The 22201-nt window shown below is 35.4% G+C and overlaps 3 protein-coding genes across 15 annotated transcripts in view; 2 read left to right on the top strand and 1 right to left on the bottom strand.

Annotated features, from left to right (window-relative positions):
- LOC127844336 (protein-glutamine gamma-glutamyltransferase K-like) overlaps positions 1–22201 on the top strand; it is a 226580-nt gene that overhangs the window by 121710 nt on the left and 82669 nt on the right. For 5 of the 6 annotated variants that reach the window (XM_052374449.1, XM_052374444.1, XM_052374443.1 and 2 more), the window contains 3 exons: positions 348–508; positions 972–1108; positions 3140–4337. In XM_052374449.1, the coding sequence (XP_052230409.1) occupies positions 348–508; positions 972–1108; positions 3140–3296 (455 nt within the window). In that variant the 3' untranslated portion in view covers positions 3297–4337. Of the gene's footprint in view, positions 1–347; positions 509–971; positions 1109–3139; positions 4338–22201 lie in introns of those variants that run through there. The other variant, XM_052374445.1, reaches the window with a different exon arrangement.
- Positions 7678–22201, top strand: part of LOC127844340 (adenine phosphoribosyltransferase-like) — a 128403-nt gene continuing 113879 nt past the window's right edge. Inside the window, exons 1-4 of one of the 2 annotated variants that reach the window (XM_052374458.1) lie at positions 7678–7845; positions 9436–9673; positions 10646–10724; positions 12311–12511. In XM_052374458.1, coding sequence (XP_052230418.1) covers positions 7760–7845; positions 9436–9673; positions 10646–10724; positions 12311–12444 — 537 coding nt within the window. In that variant the 5' untranslated portion in view covers positions 7678–7759 and the 3' untranslated portion in view covers positions 12445–12511. Of the gene's footprint in view, positions 7846–9435; positions 9674–10645; positions 10725–12310; positions 12512–22201 lie in introns of those variants that run through there. The other variant, XM_052374459.1, reaches the window with a different exon arrangement.
- LOC127844341 (uncharacterized) overlaps positions 16611–22201 on the bottom strand; it is a 182497-nt gene continuing 176906 nt past the window's right edge. For 5 of the 7 annotated variants that reach the window (XM_052374464.1, XM_052374463.1, XM_052374461.1 and 2 more), the window contains one exon: positions 16611–17626. Coding sequence is in view for 2 of the 7 variants with exons in the window: in XM_052374467.1 (XP_052230427.1) it covers positions 18062–18258 (197 nt within the window). In the remaining 5 variants the exon portion in view is untranslated. The other 2 variants (XM_052374467.1, XM_052374465.1) reach the window with 1 other exon arrangement.

Here is a 22201-nt window from a genome sequence, read left to right as displayed (position 1 = left end):
GTAGAATATTATACGATTTACTCTTAAGCAGTTTAGGTAAGCATAATATAAATATGGACGGAAAATCGTTTGACCAAGGCAATATTCAAAATAGTACTCAATGTACTTTTATTGCATTGTTTTCGTTTTAAGAAATATGTCGTCTTAATATTTTAGAGTATATATGGGTAAGCATATACATTTAAATCAGACAACTTAGAGGTCCGCCAAATATGATTATTTTGATAGCATACTATGTGCTTTTTCCATTGCCCTGAGAGAAATATACATTAAATGGCATAAACGTATTTAATACATATAAATGCAGTAAAATACGATGAACAATAATATATCGTATTGCATTACAGAACAAGAGTTAAGTCTGTCAATGAAATGCCACGACTACATCGGCAACGTTGACTCGGACAGCCATATCAACATCTACGTCATTGCCTTCGTCAAGGAAACCAGTCAAAGATTCATCTTCCAAGAGCCCTTGTGGACAGAGAAACCGAATATTGAAATTAAGGTTGGTTCCATTTAGTACTATAACTTTTAAGATAAGATGCTTTTAATTGTCTGATTTACTTAGCCTGTGTTGTGTGTCAATATAATAACATACACAAAGATATCAGTTGATTGCATCGACCTTGTAACTGATATCTTATCTATATCTACATTTCGACCGATGAGTAAGCTTGTTTATGTTGTTGTGTGTGCACAAAGCAAACAAGGTTTGCAGATAATGTTACCTGCTATCCGTCAAATGGCTGGTCGTGTACGTCGTTTATTTCAAAATAATCATCTTTATTTAGATACAAGTAAAAATATATAAACAGAACCTTAATGATTAAGTCAGTAGAAGTTTAAGATAATCTCACAACAAAGCTGACTAGACGTATGAAACCCTTTATATTATATGAAGCCCATAACACATACAAAGCATATCGGTGAGGCATTTATTATTTGAAAGACGGGCGTCTTTTTTTCAGACTGAAGGCAGCGCGCATGTCGGGAAATCGTTTGACGTGGTGGTGAAGTTGGTGAACCCCCTGGCGGTACCCCTGACTGGTGGACATCTAAACATCGAGGGGCCGGGCATGCAGCGTATTGCGTCCATCAAAGTCAAGTGCGTAGGGGTCTTCATTTCTGCCTTTGTTAGAGGATGGGGTTAACGTGTACTTTAAACTCCACGAATACTTGTATTACTTTAAAAGAAAGTAGTACAATGAATGGGCTATTGTCAATAAGTTTAACTGATAATGAATGTGGTGCTGTCAAAAAACAGCCTTCTAATAATAAATGTGTTTTATGTATTACATCCCGATACATCTAATAATATGTTCCCATATGATAATGTTATTAGTCAAGGTTAAAGATAACGCAGATAATAAAAATAGAAGCAATATATCCGCATAAATATAAGTTAATGACCTAATCATTGAAAACGATGAAATACACTCTTTAATGTGGTCGAAAATCTATAATAAAGAGACGTATGAATGTATCAATTAATGACATAATAGGCCCCCTCAAGGAAGGTGACGTCTAGCATTCTCGTCGTCCGTCTGTGCGTCTGTGAGTCTGCGCAAGTATCCGGGTGCCCTTCCAAAAATTCCTGCTACAGACGATCCTATTCCTTTATATTGTATGAATGGAATTGAAAATAAATTTGTACACATTTAATTCATCATAAGACGACGTTTAGCGTGTAACAAGCGTCTTTCTATCTCAAAGATCAATGTGACACAAAGCGGTTATAAAACAAATAAAAAAATCCTGCATCAGCCATATTTTTCAATATTCATTAAAAAAATTCTTTCGAGTGGTATATTTAATACAATTTACCCCTTTACCACTTAGGTACGTATTTTGAAGCATTTGTAGTCCCTTAGAAAGTTACATTTAAGTAAATACCTTTCTTACTAAATTCAAGTTTTAAACGCTTCATTTCCAACCCTTAATTACTGATAAGCAGCAAACAGTATAACAGCTGAACAGACTGTGAGTTTCTCGCAGGATGTTCTGGTTTTATGCTGTTTGCCCATAGCCATATTCACTTTACTTCTGAGTGGAAAAGGGTTAAGAAATGCGCCTGGCTATACACAGATCACATAATTCTTAGTGAACAGTGTCCGGATAACGACGACAAGAAAATATCACACAGAAACCAATTTCAAATGCGACGGGTCTGTAATAGATTGCAGACACAAAAACACATTTATACAACACTACTTGATGCTTCAATTACTGTCTGGAATTCGTAAAATCATCCTTGTAATTTATCAATACAGCTTTCAACTGTGCTTTAATGTTACAATAAAGCTGACTGGTTCTGACCTGCTTTGATGACGATACCAACTGTTAAAGATCTATGCTAGCCATATACCGTATCGATGCAAAACATCGCCGGGCACGTTGATGTTGTCACTGGAGTTTGCATTAATAGAGATGAAAATAATTTATATCAATATACCACGAAACTATGTTTCTTATATGTAGTTTTATGGATAAAAACTTCCATGCGATTTCCATGACATTATTTAAATATAACTTCTCAACCAGTTTGCATGCCATTTGATTTAACCAGAAAAATTCTATATCTATAAATATCCCTAGAAGGTACACATACCTCATTTTTATGAATATATAACAAAGTATCGCTGGCGTTAAAGAAAAGTTTATTGAACTTTAGACATTTCCACAACAAACGTTTGTATTAATGGTCATTGATGTTAAGAATTTTATTAACACAATAAGGCATTGTATGGGATTGGGTATCTGTCTGCCTTAAATTAAGTGTGTCACATTACAAAAATATCCCGAATGCATCTAGGAAACAACGCATATGCTAACTGAGTTATTTGACAAGTACATGGTCAACCAAGTAAACCAAATAATGTCAGTTCCTAATGATGTAGCCTTGGAGCATCACTGGCTAATGAACCAATACAGAGACTTTATTAATTTTTTTAAACGTTCTACCACGGTCTATATACAAATATGAACTTCGTTAAAAAATGAAAGTGTCAATAAATATTCTATTTTCAAGTCTAAGTTCAAAAAGATCAGATGAGAACACTAGGTCTAAAGACAGCTGCTTTAAATAAGGCTCGTTTTTTACTTATCTTTGAAATATTAAAATTATTTAAATTTTTAGAAAACCGATTGGACCAGGCGAGGAGCTCCGAGAGACGATTCAGATGAAGCCTCGTCGACTTGGCAGAAAGGAAATAATCGTTAATTTCCTGTGCAAGCAGCTTAGTGACGTCACTGGCGTTATAGAAGTAGACGTCATTGAAGATACGCGTTCATAACTGTATTTTTAGAGGATGTTCACACATAAAAAACAGACCTCTTAAGACCTTCTTTCTGTCACGGATCGCTTAGATCGCCTTTTAAACAATTTCAATTTGCATACCTTGTAGATAGACTTGTTAAATGAAGTACCCCGTTCATGTAAACAACCTTTCATTGGCGGTGATAATGACAGACTTGATGCTCAGTGATGTTGATCTATTAAGACGCAACTATGCGAATTTAAGGCGATCATGTTTTCACTGTAAACTTGCATATTAAGCTGTAATATTACACAAATGTTCCTCGGAAAATTGATAAATAATTTTAGCAATACTCTAGCGCGGACTATCGTCACTTCGATTATCTGGTCATATTCATATGAATCAATCATCAGGAGGGCAATGTTCCACACTACGTTACTGCGTTAATGCGATCAACTTAAGGATTTGTATATGTTTCGACGGAAAAGCCTTATATTCTCTTTGAATGTATTTACCTTATAATTGGCAACAATCAATTAGGACAACATTATAAACTGTTTAAAGTGAATATATTTTTAAACACTCATATGGCATTAATCGGTGCTTCATAAAAGTTTTTTTAACAGAATTATCAGTTTATGTATAATGTGTTGTTCGGAATATCTGCTGAGGAACAAATTTGTTCCACTCAAATACATATGAGCTGTGCTCTGTGAAAAGGGGTTAAATGCATGTGCGAAAAATGTCGTCCCAGATAGCCTGTGCAGTGCGCATAGGCTAATCAGAGACGACACTTTCTGCTTTTATAGAATATTTGTGTAAAGATAGTCTCTTCTTAGCAAAAATCCAGTTGAGCCGGAAAGTGTCGTCACTGAATTTGGGAAGACACTTTACGCACATGCATTAAACCCCCTTTTCACAGAGCAATGCCCATATATATAAATATATTGTTCAACCTTATATGTAATTTACCAGAAAAGTTATATTCTTATTTCTCATTTGCTTGTTTCAATAGTTTATTCTTTATATTGTATTATTTTTTTTAACAGAATAGAATAAATTATACACCCCATTAAACGTTTATCTTCTGATGTGAATACCTTTTACGTTTAACTATAACTACAATAAGTGAATAAACATTCTTGGTAATCAAATTTATATGAGGCCATAAACTGCCATTTGCGTAACATAAATGAAGTCCTACATTGTTAAAAGAAAGGTGGAAGGTCCCATTAGCTATTTTATATTTTGTTTCAATTTATTGATGTTCATTTGCCAATGTTTCTTTATGCAAATTCATGTTTATTGCATAAGCATTTAATTGTTTGAGAATATTTGATATATATAAAATTTGAATATCTTAAATACGCGCCCATTAAATGACCTTCCATAAACATCGCATTTTAGATAACCAACTTATGGATTTAACAAAACAATAGCATTTGTAGCTGTGAGGTAGTGCATATGGTGTCCGCCTAGTGGGAGGTCATGGTTCAAATCCCACTGTATTATAGTTTTGTAGATCTCCTCAAAGAAACCAAGTACCGGTTCTAGCCAGGAAACGGGCTCGATGGTTTCTATAAGCCTTAGGCTTTCGATGCGATCGAGCTATATTGGAAGAGTATATAAAAAGGCATCGACATATCACAGTCAATGTAGAGGCGAGATTTGTCTCAGTACAAGGAATAAACGTTTCCTTAAGCCGGTATTCCATGTGCATGCAAACGTGAACGTGCAAGTTTTGTATGCATGTAAGTGAACTAGGTCGCCCGACAATCAAGCTATTGGCTATATATAGTCCATGTGATTTTATCAAGACCCTGAACACGTGCGTTAAGTTTTACTTTAACACCTTCAATTATTTAGTTACAAGGCAGGTCAGTTGTAGATCGTTGTCAGCTCCATCACACAATGGCCTCGATAACACGTGCGAAGTTTCAATTGGGTGAATCGATCGGGAGGTCACGGGTTCGATCGACATTGTGGGAGCGTTCTTTAGATTTCCCCCATAGACACAAAGTACTGGTGTACTGGTTCTAGTCCATGGAAGCAGACTTGATAGCGTTTCAAATAAGCCTTTAGCTTTCTATGCAATCAAGCTAAAATAACAAGGTTAAAAATAATTGAGTAAATCCAGTTGACACAATACAATGGCGTTGTCGCACGCAGACCTTGAACACAGAATTATCGGGTGTGTAGTATTACTAAAACTAAATTTTTTATAGCCAAGCTAAACTTATTAAATAAATATTTTGTTTTGGTTTTCCTAAGTCATTAGCAACCAAGACTTAAAATCTCGTTTTTATAAGAGTAGCATCTCATGGGAACGATTAAATAAGTCTTTGTCGCAACATACCAGTTTCGTGAAATAAACACAACAATATAATCGTCGTGGAAACTAGATAAGTAAGTCATGCTTATGACATGTCTTACCCAGGTCACACGTTATTTAACTTCCACATGCCACCTATGATCCGCCGTATATAGATGTTAACGAACAGTCAGTTAAGCGTGACTTGTTATTTGTAACTCGGTGTCAGTGTATATCGAAGTGTATAAGGTATCTCCGGCTGATGCTGCATTGTGTGTGGACCAGCAGTATCTCAGCACTCCTAAATGTAATTAGCTTGCTAGTCTAGCGAGCGTTTGCACAAATTGTGACTTGAAGCTGCAATTGCTATCTATTCAATTTGTTAATGAAACCTATTTAACCATGGTGTGGTTTTGTGCTATGCTTGAGACTAACAACCAATCTTACATGCACCTGGATCCGGGAAGTGGGAACGCAGGTCCCCAACGGAGATAAAGGGCAATGCCCTCCCCCCTCGAGCTCTCTCTAAATGTGTTATTTTATAGCTTTTCTAGTTGCTGGGATATCAAATTTACATGAGGCCATAACAGGTGTAGATCTGGATCAGCTACAGCACACAATGACCTCGAAGACATGTGCGAAGTTTCAATAGAGTAAATCGATCGGAAGGCCACGGGTTCGATCGCCACTGTAAAAGCGTTCTTTAGAGTTCCACCATATACATCAAGTACTGTTCTAGTCCCAGGAAACGGTTTCGAGAGCGTTACAAACAAGCCTTAGGCTTTCTATGCCATCAAGCTTAACTAAATAGGTTTTAACTCATGGAGTAAATCCAGTAGAAACAATGCTATTGAGTGGTCGCACGCAGACCTGAAACACAGAATTACGCCGACGCCGGCTATCGGGTGTGTAGTTTTACTGAAACTAAATGATGTATAGCCAAGCTTAACTTATTAAATAAATATTTGGTTTTTGTTTTCCTAAGTAATTAGCACCCACGACTTAGTATCTCGATTTTATGAGTGTAGCATAAATACGTCTTTGTCGCAACATACTAATTTCGTAAAAACGAATCAAATATCGTATGGACTAGATAATTAACTAATGCCAACAACATAATCGTCGTGGAAACTAGATAAGTAAGTCATGCTAATGACATAACTTACGAAGGCAACACACTAATTAACTTCCACATGCCACCTATGTTTCACCGTAGATAGGTGTACATTAACAGTCAGTAAAGCGTGACTTGTTATTTGAAACTCGGTGTCAGTGTATTTCGAAGTGTATGAGGTATTTCCGCCGGATGCTTCATTATTTGTGGACCAGCACTCATGTATCTAATTAGCGTATTAATTAGTCTCGCGAGCGTTTGGAAGAATTATGACTTGAGCTGCAACGTCTAGCTATTTAATTGTTAATGAAACATGATAAACCATGGAATGGTCTCCAAATCACATGCACCGGGATGCGAGCAGTGCCGGATTAAGCACCGTCGGGCCCTTAGGCAGTGAAACTTTTAGGGCCCACGCGGTGGTGTTGTTCTTGTTGTGACTACAGTTAAAATTTATGGATTTTCTTTATACTGAAATATTTTCTGAAAATAAGTAAATTCAAATAGGATTCTATATTCAATAATGTATCCGATATTTATGTTTACACGCGAATGATTATTTCTTTTTTACCTCAAGCTTACCGTGTTGCAGGTTAAGTAAGTAAAACAAAATTATATCGTTATGGGGTCGCTAAACGTCGCGGGGCCCATAGGTAGTTGCCTACTTTACTTAATGGCTAATCCACTACTAGCTGAAATAATTCGCGTTCAGAATAAATCTGAGCCAAGAGTCTGCCAAAGCAAAAATCATCAAAAGACTATATGGCGGCAATTTATATTGACTAATCCGGTACTGGATCCGGGATCGAACTCGGGTCGCTTATAGAAAAGAGCGTATACCAACCTTACCGGCGGGACAGCCACATCAATTGGTGTCGGTTATCCATTCTATACATAGATGGTGACGTCACTTCGTTATTGTCACCGGTGTGTACACAATGGTCAGTTATCAGCTTTCTATTTATATAAACCGGTGCAAACATACATTACACCTGAAAAAGTTAGTCCTTGCGATTTACTCGTGAACATGTGAGGTATTTGTGTCATTATTGTGTTAATATTATTTTAAACACGATGTCAAGAGACGATCCACGTATTCAGGCGGTAAAAAACTTGGTTGAATTAGTTGAAGACTTCCCAAAACCGGGAATACTATTCAAGTAAGTAGTAATTCATCTGCACACTGTTATGTTTTAAAGTGAATTTACAAAATGAAAGTAGATATAAATAGAACTTATGAAATATGATCGTTATTTTTACTGTTTCTGTACAACATATTAAAGAATTAAGGACTTGAACAAAACTGGCTGTATTTTCTGCATTGCATAAATGACAATACAGTTACTTCATGTAGCGAATCGAAAGTAGTATCTCAACAAACAGGACACTCGATTGAAATATAGCTTAAATTATAACCACAGGTGTTGGGCGCGTGGCTAATTCACTGAAGCACTTTCAATACGTCATAATACAACATGTTTCATCACTTTGACAAAACAAAATTTCTGATATAATATATATGAAATAAATTATATCTGAAAAAAAATGTCATAGCGATGAAACATGTGGGTTTTTGACATATTGATAGTGTTTCAGTGAATTTGCCACGCCCCCAACACCTGTGATTCTAACGCAACGTCTAAGACTATAGAGTACATAATTATGTTCGTTTGTAAAGAACATTCACTGAATAGAAAGCAAATGCCGTTTATAGATTTAGTATTTGTTACATCCAAAAAAAAATGTTATTCATCAATTAATCATCCAATAACAACAATTACTCATACTCCAATAGGTAGATCTATATTGTTGTAACAGTTCCCTATATAATAAATTGAGCCGTGCTATGTGAAAAAGGGGTTTAATGCATGTTCGAAAAACGTCGTCCCAGATAAATCTCTGAAGTCCGCACAGGCTAATCAGGGACGACACTTTCCGGTTTAATGATATTTTTCGTTTCAAGGAAGTCTATTCTTAGCGGATATCAAGTTTTGGCGGAAAGTGTCGTCCCTGATTAGCCTGTGTGGACTGCACAGGCTAACCTGGGACGACACTTCGCAGATGCATTAAATCCCCTTTTCACAGAGCACAATTCCCTATATATATGCTATAGTCCATACACACACGTGACAAACGTAAGCTCAGGCGTATACGTATTGAGAAAACAACATCAAATTGAGTGTGCGTATAAGTTTATTGTAACATGGTTATGATAATGTAATTGCTATTGTCAATTTATAATAAATTATGATGATATTGATGTTGGCTTCTAATTATTGTTTATGTTCATAATAAATTGTTTTCTGTCTCCTTATTTTTTACATCGTCCTTTCTATTGTGCACATTTTACGCTCAATCAGAAGACCTTTTGAATGTATCTATGTTAAGAAAATCTAGATCTTTACTTCTAACCTTTTGACATATATACTCAAACGACCTTGTGGGATAACTAAACACTGTGATATCTATTATCTATGCTTATACGTTCAAACCCGTTAGCCTTGTCAGTTACACAAATAAAACTTGCAGTTTTTTTGTTAAATAGCCAATGGTCTACCATGTACATGAATTGTTAATTGTAGTTAAGGTCGCACAGCGTTTAGATCGTTTATTTAAACGAAAACGTTTAATTAACAGTGTTTACTTTATACATAAAAATGTTAGGGTGAAAATGTAAGAAAATCTTCCAGATTTAATGCATTCATTTCGATTAAATGCATTCATTAAGCTGAGCCTCGTCTGTGATTCAGAAACCTGTTCCCTGTGCTACGAAACCCAGCCGTCTTCAATGGTCTAATACAAGTTCTGTCGGAGGACATTAAGGCCCGCTGCTCGGGGGTAGAGGTGATAGTGGGTCTGGATTCACGGGGGTTTCTGTTCGGCCCCGGTGTAGCCTTGCAACTGGGCGTCGCCTTTGTACCCGTTCGTAAGAAGGGCAAGTTGCCCGGAGAGACTATCAGCGTTGAATACTCCCTGGAGTACGGGAAGGTAATAACAGCGCATTATTTAATTGTATGTGAATAAGATACTGCATCCGCTGTATTCTGTATTCTATGTCAGATGCAACATTAAGTTTATCTGGTATCTGTTAATCTTGAAAGCAGTGAATCAGAGTATACGAAACATATCTAGTAGACGAAGAGACGAGGGAAGTGACGATAACAATTACTTGTATTTTGGGAATAGTGTAAAACAAATCAACGGGCAAAATTCATGCACACCACAAGTGTAGGAATCAAAGCCGCAATATCAAAAGATCAGTGTCTTTATTGCTGTCACACAGTTTATTTGATCTGTTAAGTTAGTTTTGAGGCGATATTCTGGCTCTTTTTCGGAAACGATATTATGAATGAATGTTAAAAGTTTGATCGTTCGGAACATTTCTTTTTTATAATAAGTTTTGAGTAATTCTTACATTTAGGCCGCGCCATGCGAAAATTGGTCTAATGCCAATCTTATTTGCACTTATATAGTCACCCCATGTTTTGCGGTTTTATTGGTGGGCAGCGTATCTTCTGATCAGTCAGTGCAAACGCGAAGGTGTTGTGGGGTACTCTGGCCGCATATGGCGCAAGACCCATTTTTGCATGACGCGGGTGACATAGAAATATACTTGTAAATTCAGGTCAGAAAATTATTGAGTTGATCAATAGCGGATTCATTTATATTTTGTAGTGATAAAGAAAGGAACAACTGCATACTCTAGTCTATTTGCAATTTTACACTCTAACAGACACCTTTAATGCGTGGCGAAAGGTTTTATGCACGTGTCTACTGAATTAATTGTTTATTACTCCGGTCCAGTATAACCTGTAGTAGTCGTTCGAACACTGCGGATTCGAATACCGATATTGAATCCGCAATGTTAATTTGACATAATGTCCAAAAAAGCATGTGTGTGTGTTCATATACATGTAACGAAACGAAGCGTAAGTCTGAAATGTTTCGTGTGTTTTTTAGGATTCGTGTGAGATACAAAAGAATTCCATTCGACCTGGGCAGAAAGTGGTCATTATAGACGATCTTCTGGCGACTGGCGGTAATCTTAGTTTTGTTTGAGAGCTTTATATGCGGGTTTTATATTAGGAGTAGTGTCAGAGAGCATTCTATGAATGTGCTTTATGATAGTATTTTTTGAGAGTATAACATTAGAGTATGTGCAAATGCTAAAAACTGTTTCTCACTTGCGAACCTTCATTTTCAAATAAGTGTTTTGTAGGGCGCATAATTATTAATTCCAATGTTAACATGTTCAATATTTTCTTATGTTCATAACAAATATTTCGGTAGAATTCGAAAACTGTAACATTATATCGTACCCTTAAAGTTAGTTTAGTATCTCTAGCAACTCCTTTGTGTTATTCTTCAGTTCAGTCAATTTTTTTGCCTTTGTGTATGTGTTTGTTATGCCCCCGTTAGGGTGGCATATAGCAGTCGAGCTGTTCGTCCGTCTGTTCGTTAGTCCGTCCGACCGGCATCCTTTCCCGAAGTTAATATTTTCGTAAACGCATTCAAATATTTACTTGGCGTTTGATGTGTGAGTCTAACTTCATGACATATATCACGTTTGAGTTTCGATCCGGTCCATTCATTATTGCCGAAGTTGCGGGCATCGGGCTTATATTTTTCTCTAGAATAACATTTTTCCGGACTTTTTCTTAATCACTTGCAGATATTCAACTGATGTTTGTATGTGAGTCTGATGGTTTGTGTGGGAGTCTATCTACAACTTACCGATCAATTTCGAGTTTCGCTTCAGTCCATTGATTTTTGGTGAAGAAACGGTCCTAGGACGTCGGAATTTCTATTATCAAAACTACAACAAGTTTTTATATCCCCCACCACTATAGTGGGGGATATATTGTTTTTGCCCTGTCTGTTGGTGTGTTTGTTGGTTTGTTTGGTTGTGCTTTAATATTTGCAATAACTTTTGCAATATTGGAGGTAGCAACTTCATATTTAGCATGCATGTGTATCTCATGGAGCTGTACATTTTGAGTGGTGAAAGGTCAAGGTCAATGCCATTCTTCAAGGTCAAAGGTCAAATAAATGGGGACATAGTGTTACACAAACACATCGCTTGTTTCATAATGTTTCTTTCGAAACGCTATAAAATACTGACCTTATGCTTGGTGTTTAAGTCTACCTATAAGACTTAGAGATCATCCAGGTCGAGTTTTGTTCCGGTCTATTGATTTTGACAAAGAAACGGGCCTTAGACTTATGCGTTATCTTTTAAATAACACTTTTCCAGAATTTAATTCCGAAACGCTTTCAGATACTGGCCTTATTTTTCGTGTGTGAGTCTACCTACATGACTTACAGATCATATTCGAGTTTTGATCTTGTCCATTGAATTTTGACACAGTTACAGGCCTTGGTCTTAACAATTTCTCTTAAATAGAAGCTTTGCTACTCCAGAGTGCTGTTGGGACCTGGAAGGGGGGGGTGAATGCGTTTCACAAACACAGCTCTTGTTTGTTTTTATCTTTATCTTTCTACGTTTACTTAATGATTTTACGTAAATTAACTTCATTTTGTTGTTGCTGACTTTCATTCTGAAGAACTGCATTTCTTAACCGTTTAACAAGTTTGCTCAAACAATGATGCGTATATACTCGATAGGTACCATGAAAGCTGCATGTGATTTAATGGAGGCTGCCAAAGCGGAAGTGCTTGCATGTGTTGTCGTCATCGAGCTGAATGAACTGAACGGAAAAGACAAGCTGAAATACCCTGTTATATCCTACCTCAGTTAATATGTGTCTGGTTCTTAAAGCGGAAATATCTATGAATTAGTTTTTCAGAATTGTTTTTATAGTTTTCTGATAGCACTAAGTGGTTTATGCATTTGAGAGGAAGTGTATATTATTGAACTTAATGTGAACACAATTGTAAATACTTCAGGGAAATTAAATCGTTTATGCTGTAGCATCTTAAGTCAACTACTACACTGATTGTCTTAGATTATTTTGTTCATATAAAATAGGTCGTAATTATGAAACATTCAATGCAGCAAGTACCTCATAAAGTTTTAATGAACAGTTACGCTTTAGATTTCAAACTGTCTTAAATTTGTTTATCAGGGTTACGGTAGATTAACATTGTTTATTTTACGTTTTCCGGTGCTTTATAGAGAAATATTAGTGAATTAAAACTGATAATTTCACTGTTTCAAATAGTGAAAATTAACAGTGAAAATTATCGATAATTATCCCGGTTTACTGTTTTTTTACGAAATGACGTCATTGTCCCAGCAAAATTCTTTAGTTAAATTCTTTAACAATGTATATAAACTGTGAAAAAAAGCATGAAATAAAAAGAAAATTTGTTGGATTCGGTGGAATATCTATTTTAATTCACTTGTGATAATAGAAAATATATATTTTCACTCGTGGCTGCGCCACTCGTGAACATATTATTTTCTATGATCACTCGTGAGTTAAAATCGATAATCCAACGAATCCAACAAATATCCTCTATTTTGCTGTAACACAATTATATATATATTATTAATCAAGGCCTAAAGGCATGTATGCTATACTTAGTGTTCATTTGTGTATAATGACTATGTATGTTTTGGTGTGATAGTTATTGTTTAAGAAATACTACTTGTGTGTCATAGTTGGTCGTTGAATAACTCACGGCCGTAAGTTGTACATATGGGGTTATTATTACATCAATTTATTGTGAACAAGACAGCCATTGTTGAATGTAAACGGGGTATGAGTTTATCCATGCACCGGTAACAACAACACATGACATGAAATCGCACAGCTGTATATCGTGGCACAAATAACAACACACGACACTTTGTAACTGGGTGTTCATAGCTTAGATTAATTTAGTGATGGATATATTGGTTGTTCTTAAATTATTGAACCCTATGGAAACAATGTCAATTGTGAACCTTCCTTTTTTTGGCACATGACGTTCATTTATAAAATGCGAATATCGCACTGGAGGTTAATGTAACAGCTCAACAGTTTGTTGGAAATGTGTTCTCAAAATCTCAATGTCAAAGATCCGCCCATTATTATTGCAGAATAACGGATAATATTCTTCTTTGTTTATTTTCGAGTTTGCACATGTCATGTTCGAATATTTTAACAAAGCAAATGGTCTATAGATTAACCGAGAATATTGGCCTCACCGTGCTTTGTATCAAATTGATATCGATGATTTTTAATATATAAATAAACATCAAACTGCTGCTTGGAATATATGTTAAACTGGTTTGTCGTACAAGAGAGAACATTAAACTATCAGTGATTAATTCTGTCCGGCGTCCTTTACTCACGTGTTTTTTCTGATGACGCATCATTCTCAAACATATGCATCCTTCGGACGCATTGCTTAAAATATGTTGTATGATCATAATACATTGTATGTATTATATTGAATAAAAAAAAAATTAAGCGGGAAACACTCAATCAAATATACGTCTCTTATCTTAGACCTTTGTTAGAGTATGCGTCCATTGTCTGGGACAACTGCGCAAAATACGAAAAAGAACTATTAGACAAAATTCAATTGGATGCAGCTCGTATTGTAACAGGACTAACAAGATCAACTAAAATTACTCTACTTTTAAAAGAAATTGGTTGGGTTTCTATCGATGACAGACGGGAAATTCAAAAACTTGTTTTCGTTTATAAACACAATAAAGGTGCCTCACCACAATATTTAAACGATATTTTCCCAGCCACAACAGATAACATTCCGTACCTGTTACGTAATCGTGGCGACTATGCAACAATTGCTCGTAGACTTGCGATTTACTCAAATTCAACTATTCCTTCGTCTCTTAAGTTATGGAACGAACTTGACATAGATACAAGGTCTTTACCAACGCCTTCTAGTTTTAAAAGTGCAGTAAAGAGGAAGTATAATAATCCTATAGTTCCTTCGTATTTTCTTGTTGGCAAACGTAAGCAACAAATTCTACATGCTCGGCTAAGAAACCGCTGTAGTGACTTAAATTCCGATTTACACTTAAACCACCGACGTGACCATCCAAAATGCGCTTGTTATAGTCCTGTCGAAGACGTGGATCATTTCTTCTTCAAATGTCCTCTTTTCTCCGAGCAACGTATCGTGCTTTTTACCAACACTCGTCCATACCACTCTTAATGCAAACAAACTATTATGCGGTATCCCAGAACTAACTGATAACCAAACCAATGTGTTATTTTTGGAAGTTCAACGATATATCAAGACTTCAAACGGGTTCATTTAAATATTTGACTGTAAACACATTTTCAATGTTGTTCGCTTGTTCATCTTATTCAACTGAGTTCAAGAATTTTCGCTGCAGATTTTGTGCTATATTGTTGTTCGTAGAGTCGGGTTGTGTGGAGCAATGTATTGTTATTTTGTATTCTTTGTTGTGGAGCAATTAATTAATTAATTATTTATTTATTTTTGTATATATATATGTATAGTTCAGTTAAGTGCTATATTATAACAATCTCTTTAAACTTAGTCTACATTTTTTTCTCTAAACCATTTTGAGTGTAAAACAGTGAATGACACTAACTCTTCGTTAATACATTTTCCCAAACGTTTTTGTCGTCAGCTAAAGTCTATTTATTTACTTACTGAATTGTTAATATTACACTCACTTAATGCACTTTAAATGTCCCTATTTACCGAATCGGAAATACTGGGAAGTGTCGTCATCTAATGTTGTTAAAACTTGTGACCCAACCCTTTTTTTTCTATACATTCGATAACATCAATTTGTATTATATCTACTCTATGCACTATGCATCATGTGTATATTTGTATAAATGCATAAACGAAAGAAAATGCAATTAAATATTATTAAAGTAAAGGAATTGTGGGTAGCACTTATTTTACAAGTGAAAAGCGAAAGTAGGTCCGGTAATCGTGCTTCTGATAATAGCTATCAGTCTTAATAGAGATTCAAAATCAGATTAAATCATAATTAAATAACATTTCTTTAAACAACATTCCGTTGTAAACACACAATAAAAACGATTTTTCTTTCATAATTAACATTTTCATTCCTACGCAGAACTACTTTGGCGGAACCATATTTCCCCCAAACCAGGGGAATGTGATGCGTCTTAGTATAGACGTTACATTTCACTAAATCAATATTTATCCCTCCGTTGTCCATTCGAAAGAAGTGCCTATTACTAAAGAGTTCCTTTTTCCCTTCTTGAATAAAAGCCATTTAACAATGTGAGACATGTCTTTTGTGGTTATTTGTAATATCCTGTATGTGTCTGGAGTACTTTGATGCCTTGGAATGGAAGTTAACTGAAAATATGAACTTTTGGGTGTGTCTTTTCTATTATGTGGGGCTTTTGACGAAATAAGGCGTCCGAAACAGGTTTTTCTACGGTGGGTGTATTCAACAGCGATTTACTTTCTTAGAAGTTGCGAGACGGTTTGTTTTTGATTGCTATTATTGGAAGAGGACTAATCCATCTTTAAAATGATACTAGGTTCGGAAAAATTGATACGTCGGAAAGCCAAGATAAATGCGTTGAAAGTTGTAAAATTTATAATGGGATCCTTTGGGAATCAGAATTAGTGTAATATAACCTAGAGGTGACAATAACGTAGTGACGTCACCATCTATGTATAGAATGGCGCGTAGGTTGCATCAAAGATAAACAGTTATCCTTCAGTGCGCCTGTCTTAATAAAATTATCCACGCCTTTGCCTTTAACGGACACGATGATAGCTGTCAATAAAATTCGTTTCTGTACTCATATCAACCAATCAGCCGATTACACGCCGTTCACATTTAGGTGTGTACAATAACTATACATGTCACATATCAAACCTTCTTTATCTCGACGACCGCAGCGTACAGGACTTGTATTTTATTTAGAAAAAAAAATATAAAAAATTGCAAAAAACAATTAAACTAAAAATAAAGATCTCCGTGTTATCTGTGCTAAGAATTTTATATTCAGCAAACAAATATTGAAACACATGCCCATAAGCGTGTTGATTTTTTACATTAACATTATATAAACACATAAACAAAAATACCGAAAATGTTCCGATTATGAAAATGGTATATACATATATAAACATAATACAAGAAACACAAATACAGAATTAAAGGAAACATACAATCATGAAACGGGTTACACAGTTGATAGACAATTTTACTTACCATTATGTTCCTATAGCCAGGCATTTTCCGGACTACGGGGGGGGGGTCAGAAGCGCACTGAACACACATACACAATATTATGGACAAACGTGAAAAATCTAACGGTTAAATACAGTTTTCGATTTGCAACTGTTCGTTCTTAAACTAAATTGCATGACTGACTGCCGGGCTTTCAAATATATCGCGCACTTGCGCTCTATATCGATCTACACCACCGAAAGAAAATCCCAAATCTGGAATCATGTCTTCCTTGAAAGACTGGACTGCTCTTGCTAAAGACTCGTCATTGATCTTCTGAAACATATTGTATCGCAGCTGAAATCCATAATTCTGGGGAAATCCTGGCAACATTGTACACACATTGGTACCACCGTAGAAAAAATGGGGCAAACTTTTCGAACTTAGACATACATGCAACAAGTCAACAAAATAACCGAGCGCGGTTTGGGCACAAGGCAAAGGGAAACTTGGACATTTGTGGCACAGATAGTAGAGAAGGTAAAAGGCAATTTGCTTCAGGTGGTACGACTTTAAGACAGTCACGATTTGTGGTGGTGTGCTGTTTTGTTCTTTCGCATGCTTTGCCTTCTTTACGAAGTATGTCTTCACTATTCGCAAAGCTGTCGTGATGTAAAGTTTCCGACCATCGGTACTCTGTCTTGCGATATCTAGGATGTGCTTCTAATAGCCCGTAGTTTTAACGTCCCACGCGAGTTTTTCGTCGCAATCTACTTTCTCTACCCACTTGCAGACTGCATGGATCGGGCTATGCATTTGATGACCTTCATATGTCTTCTCGTCATACCGAAGTAGAAAAGCTGGCACTAAATCGACATCAATTTTCTTCTCGATACTATCGTTGTACCAGAGTTCAATCGTGACGTTTATTGCTGGTGGATTCATTTTTCTGCACAATCGGAAGCTTGACGCCTTTTTCAAAACCCCGTTATCACTTAGCAGCGTTGTTGTTATCATGTGTCTCGCCGTATCGACCATAGACTCGAATATCTTTTCATGTAAAACTTTTGAGCTCAGATACACTTCTCCAATATGTTGCACAAACACGCCTTCCTTAAACATTCTTGGACATTTTTTTTTCTAATTTGTCCATGGTTAGTCCGTAGATACGTAAGTTGCAAAATCCAGGAATTGTTTTTTCCGGAGGCGTTGGTTATTGCTGAATGATCAATGTGGCCCTTAAGACTTTCTATATGAAATTACAGCAACGTATCGAACTCGTTAGCGTCTAGAACCTTCAGGCCTTCTCTTGCGCTTCCTTGACGGATGTAAGAATCCATTCGGAGGCCCGCGTACTTATTCGCTTGCTCCCGAAGCTGCTTCAGAAGGAGGTCCATAATAGCGTCAACCGCTTGTCTAGTCTCCGCCCAGTCGGCCTTTTTAAAATCGATGTCTCCTGCAACGGAGTGATAGAAATATTATAAATACATTTGCGCTTGTTCATGCTGAATCGTATAGTCTGTGGTTAGTTCATCTACTACCAGTTTGTCTGGGTACGTTGGTTTTTGTGTACTATGTGTACCTGTAACTAACAGCAGCTCTACTTGAATACGAGTGTCATGTCATGCATTAAAGTAGACGTATTCAATATAAAAGCATTCTGTTGACTAAAACTACATTCTGAACGGACATGCGATATGGACGGGACACCCATACGGGAGGCCCATTTACTGTAAGAAACAATATTCTGAACATTCTTTCCATACACATGAATCTGCTTGCATTCTTATACTGTAATACCAGTAGGTTGTCAACTGAAGCCTCAAAGTGTTGCACATACATATGTCGCTCAATTCATTTATCAGTGACAGTACAATGAACATAACGGGAAATAAACACGTACCAATATAATTCCCTTAAACTTAAAAAGTTTTTTTATTAATTTTCGTTTGGCATGAACAACTAGTCGACAGATGCCCACTTTAATAAACGGTCTAGTGGTTTGTTTATATACTGGGTTATACATTGACGTATGTTAAGATGGATTTGAACAATTCAAAATTAAATGTCCGTTTAACAATTAAAACGTTGTTTGATTACCAACTGTGCTTGCCGGTTCGTTAATGGGTGTGCATGGTCAGCATATATATACCTAATATTAATTCTGAAGACTATATAATTGACACCCCATTACAAAGAAATTCGATGGACAAAGGAAATAACTCTTACCGGAATAAGTTGTTAGATATATGTAAAGGCACCGGTTTAAGGATTGCAAATGGCCGACTAGGATCAGACTTTGGACTAGGTAAATAAACATGTTTTAGTAGGAATTGATCTAGTGTGATCTAAGGTTCTTCAAAACTTCTCTGTTAATTACTTCATGAACTTTAGTGATCATGCACCATTGTCATTTGATATTGTTTGCAATAGGCATGTTGTTAAAGAAGATCCTTATACAAGTGAACGTTTAAAGTGGAGTGATGAAGAAAAAAATACGTTTCGCGAGGAACTGATAAGGAAAATTGCAGATTTTGACAATTTAGTTGATAATGCTGATGAACACTACGATAATAAGGTTGATTATATGGTTAATAGGATTTCGGAAATTGTACGTGAGGTGGCAGATCCATTATTCGTTAAGCACACTGTGATGTACCCATAGTTTCAAAAATGTGTTATATCTGACTCGGATAAATGGTTCGACCATGAATGTCGAGAGGCTAAGCTTTTGTATAAAAAATATGTGTGTAATAATTCGCATAGTGATATAGATAGAGTTGAACTATGTTGATTAAAATGTCTGTATAAAACCATTGTTTTAAAGAAACGCAGAGCTTTTAAATATAAAACGTTGTAAGGAATTTGAAAATTGGAAACATAGTAGACCAAAAGATGTCTGTAAATATTTTCGGTAGCAAGAAGCAAATAATAACGATAATAATATACGTCTTGAATATTTCAAGAACCATTTTGAACAAATGTTTACAGATATAAACCAGGCTTCAAATGTTGAAGCTTAGGATTTCAATAGTAATTACGATTTTAACGATTTTTCTCATACATTTGGAGAGCTAGATAATCCAATCACATATGATGAAGTTTGTAAAGCTCTCAAATACTTAAAACAAGGAAATTGCCAGGTTCAGATGAATTATTAAATGAATATTTCATAGAAGCTTGTGATATTTTAGCTGGTCATATTACAGTGAATTTCAATGTTATTTTGAATAAGGGAAATTTCCCAGTTGCATGGAACAAAGGTATTATTGTCCCCTTACAAAAAAGGGCAACAAGTCTGATGTAAAAAATTATAGAGGTATTACTTTATTAAGTAATTTTGCAAAGTTATTTACATGTGTACTAAACTAATGTACATCAAAATGGTGCGAAGAATATAACACCATTTCCGATGCACAACTTGGATTTAGAAAGGGTAGACGCAGTATTCAATTATTGAATATTATGTTATTTCGAATAAACGTTAGTATTGCTGCTTCGTAGATATGAAGCGTTGTTTTTAATTCGATATATCTCAATGCCCTATGGTTAAAATATTATAAAGCTAACGTTGATGGTAAAGTGTTGCGTATTATACGCAGCATGTACATGTATCAAGCTGTTAAGTCATGTGTTAGACATTGTGAAAACTACTCTTATTACTTTAATATAGCAGTCGGATTGTGGCAAGGGGAGATAATCTCCCCGATCTTGTTATCTCTTTTTTGTAGAAGTTCTAGAGATGTATTTGCAAAATAGAAATAGCAAAGGTAATACAGGATATGTGTTTGATTATTTTGTTATTCGCAGATGACATGGTTGTTATTGGTGAACCCCCAGAATATTTACAATTGTCAATAGATCGTTTGCATAATTACTGTAAAACACGGGGATTAGAAGTGAACACTGCAAAGACAAAAGTTTTAGTATTTCGCAAACGAGGTAGTTTAAAACGTAATGAAAAAAGAATATATGCTGATGAATACTTGGATGTTGTAAATGACTTTAACTATGTAGGTGTTACATTGAAATACACTGGTAATTTTAATCTTCATTGTCAGACGTTAAATGGAAAAGGTTTAAAAGCATTGACTAATTTATTGTCAAATCTGAAAAAATACGATTGGTAAACCAAGAGTAGCACTGCAGTTATATGATGCTTTTTTTCTCCTATTATTGCGTATGGGTGTGAAATATGGGGGTTTACCAAATCATCACAGTAAGAGAGGCTGCATCTGAAATTTTGCAAAGCTATGCTTGATGGTAGACAATCTACAGCTAATGTAGCTGTATACGGTGAACTGGGTAGATACTCGTTGTATATAAACCGATATGTACGTATTATAAAATATTGGTTAAAGTTAAAGGATACTGATAACATTATTTCCAAGTCAGTTGTAGAAGATGCTATGTTTGATGTTAGTAGTAATACAACGAATTGGTTTAGTAAAGTTAAGAACCGTCTTACACGATACGGTTTTTACTATGTTTGGTGTAGTGACATACCTATAAATGCCAACCTGTTTATTTGTACATTTCGGCAAAGGCTCATTGATGAATATTTGCAACAATTGTAAGAAAATGTTATAGATAGTAGAGTTTTAACTTTGTATAGAACACTTAACCTGTCACATGGATTTGAATCTTATCTAGATCTCATTGTGTCGAGAGTCGAGAAATCTCAGAGTTGTATTCACGAAATTACGTTTATTTTCCCATAAATTGAGAATGCACACTGGTAGCAACGAAAAATTGGATAGACATTTACGTATTTGTCAAATCTGTTATACCAATGAGATCGAGGACGAATTTCAGTTGATGTTTAAATGTTAAGCATATGCTAATTTAAGACCAATTTATATTAAACGTTATTATAGAAATAGACCTAGTATGTTTAAGTTGATACAACTGTTTAATACAAACAACAAATCTGACCTGTTTACGTAAAGTAAATATATATATATATATATATATATATATATATATATATATATAATCTATCTGAAGCTTTTAAAATTCGCAACGTAGCATTGATGGATTTATAACACTGGCCATGGTATCTCTGTATACAAGACAACAGACTAGCCATTGATACAATACATTATAATAACAGTTAGGTATTAGATTATAAGATATTTTGTTCCAACAATACATATTTATTACTATATGAAATTAATCATAGTACCAAAGAAGCATGACTATTGATTGTATATAAGTTCATTCTGTTAAATAGATGTGATAAATAATGACCCATACTTCATGGTATAATCCTTTTGTATTAATTATTATATGTATGCATATATATTATAACACAAAAAAACTGTAAAGTTTACGTGAATAAAATATGTTCTGTTCTGTTCTATGAGGCTTTTAATCATCGGTCGTCTACACATTTATTG

This window comes from Dreissena polymorpha, chromosome 9, assembly GCF_020536995.1.
Source record: "Dreissena polymorpha isolate Duluth1 chromosome 9, UMN_Dpol_1.0, whole genome shotgun sequence".
Lineage (NCBI taxonomy): Eukaryota > Metazoa > Mollusca > Bivalvia > Myida > Dreissenidae > Dreissena > Dreissena polymorpha.
Note: the sequence above shows the minus strand (reverse complement) of the source record. Positions and strands in the feature narration are given on the sequence as shown.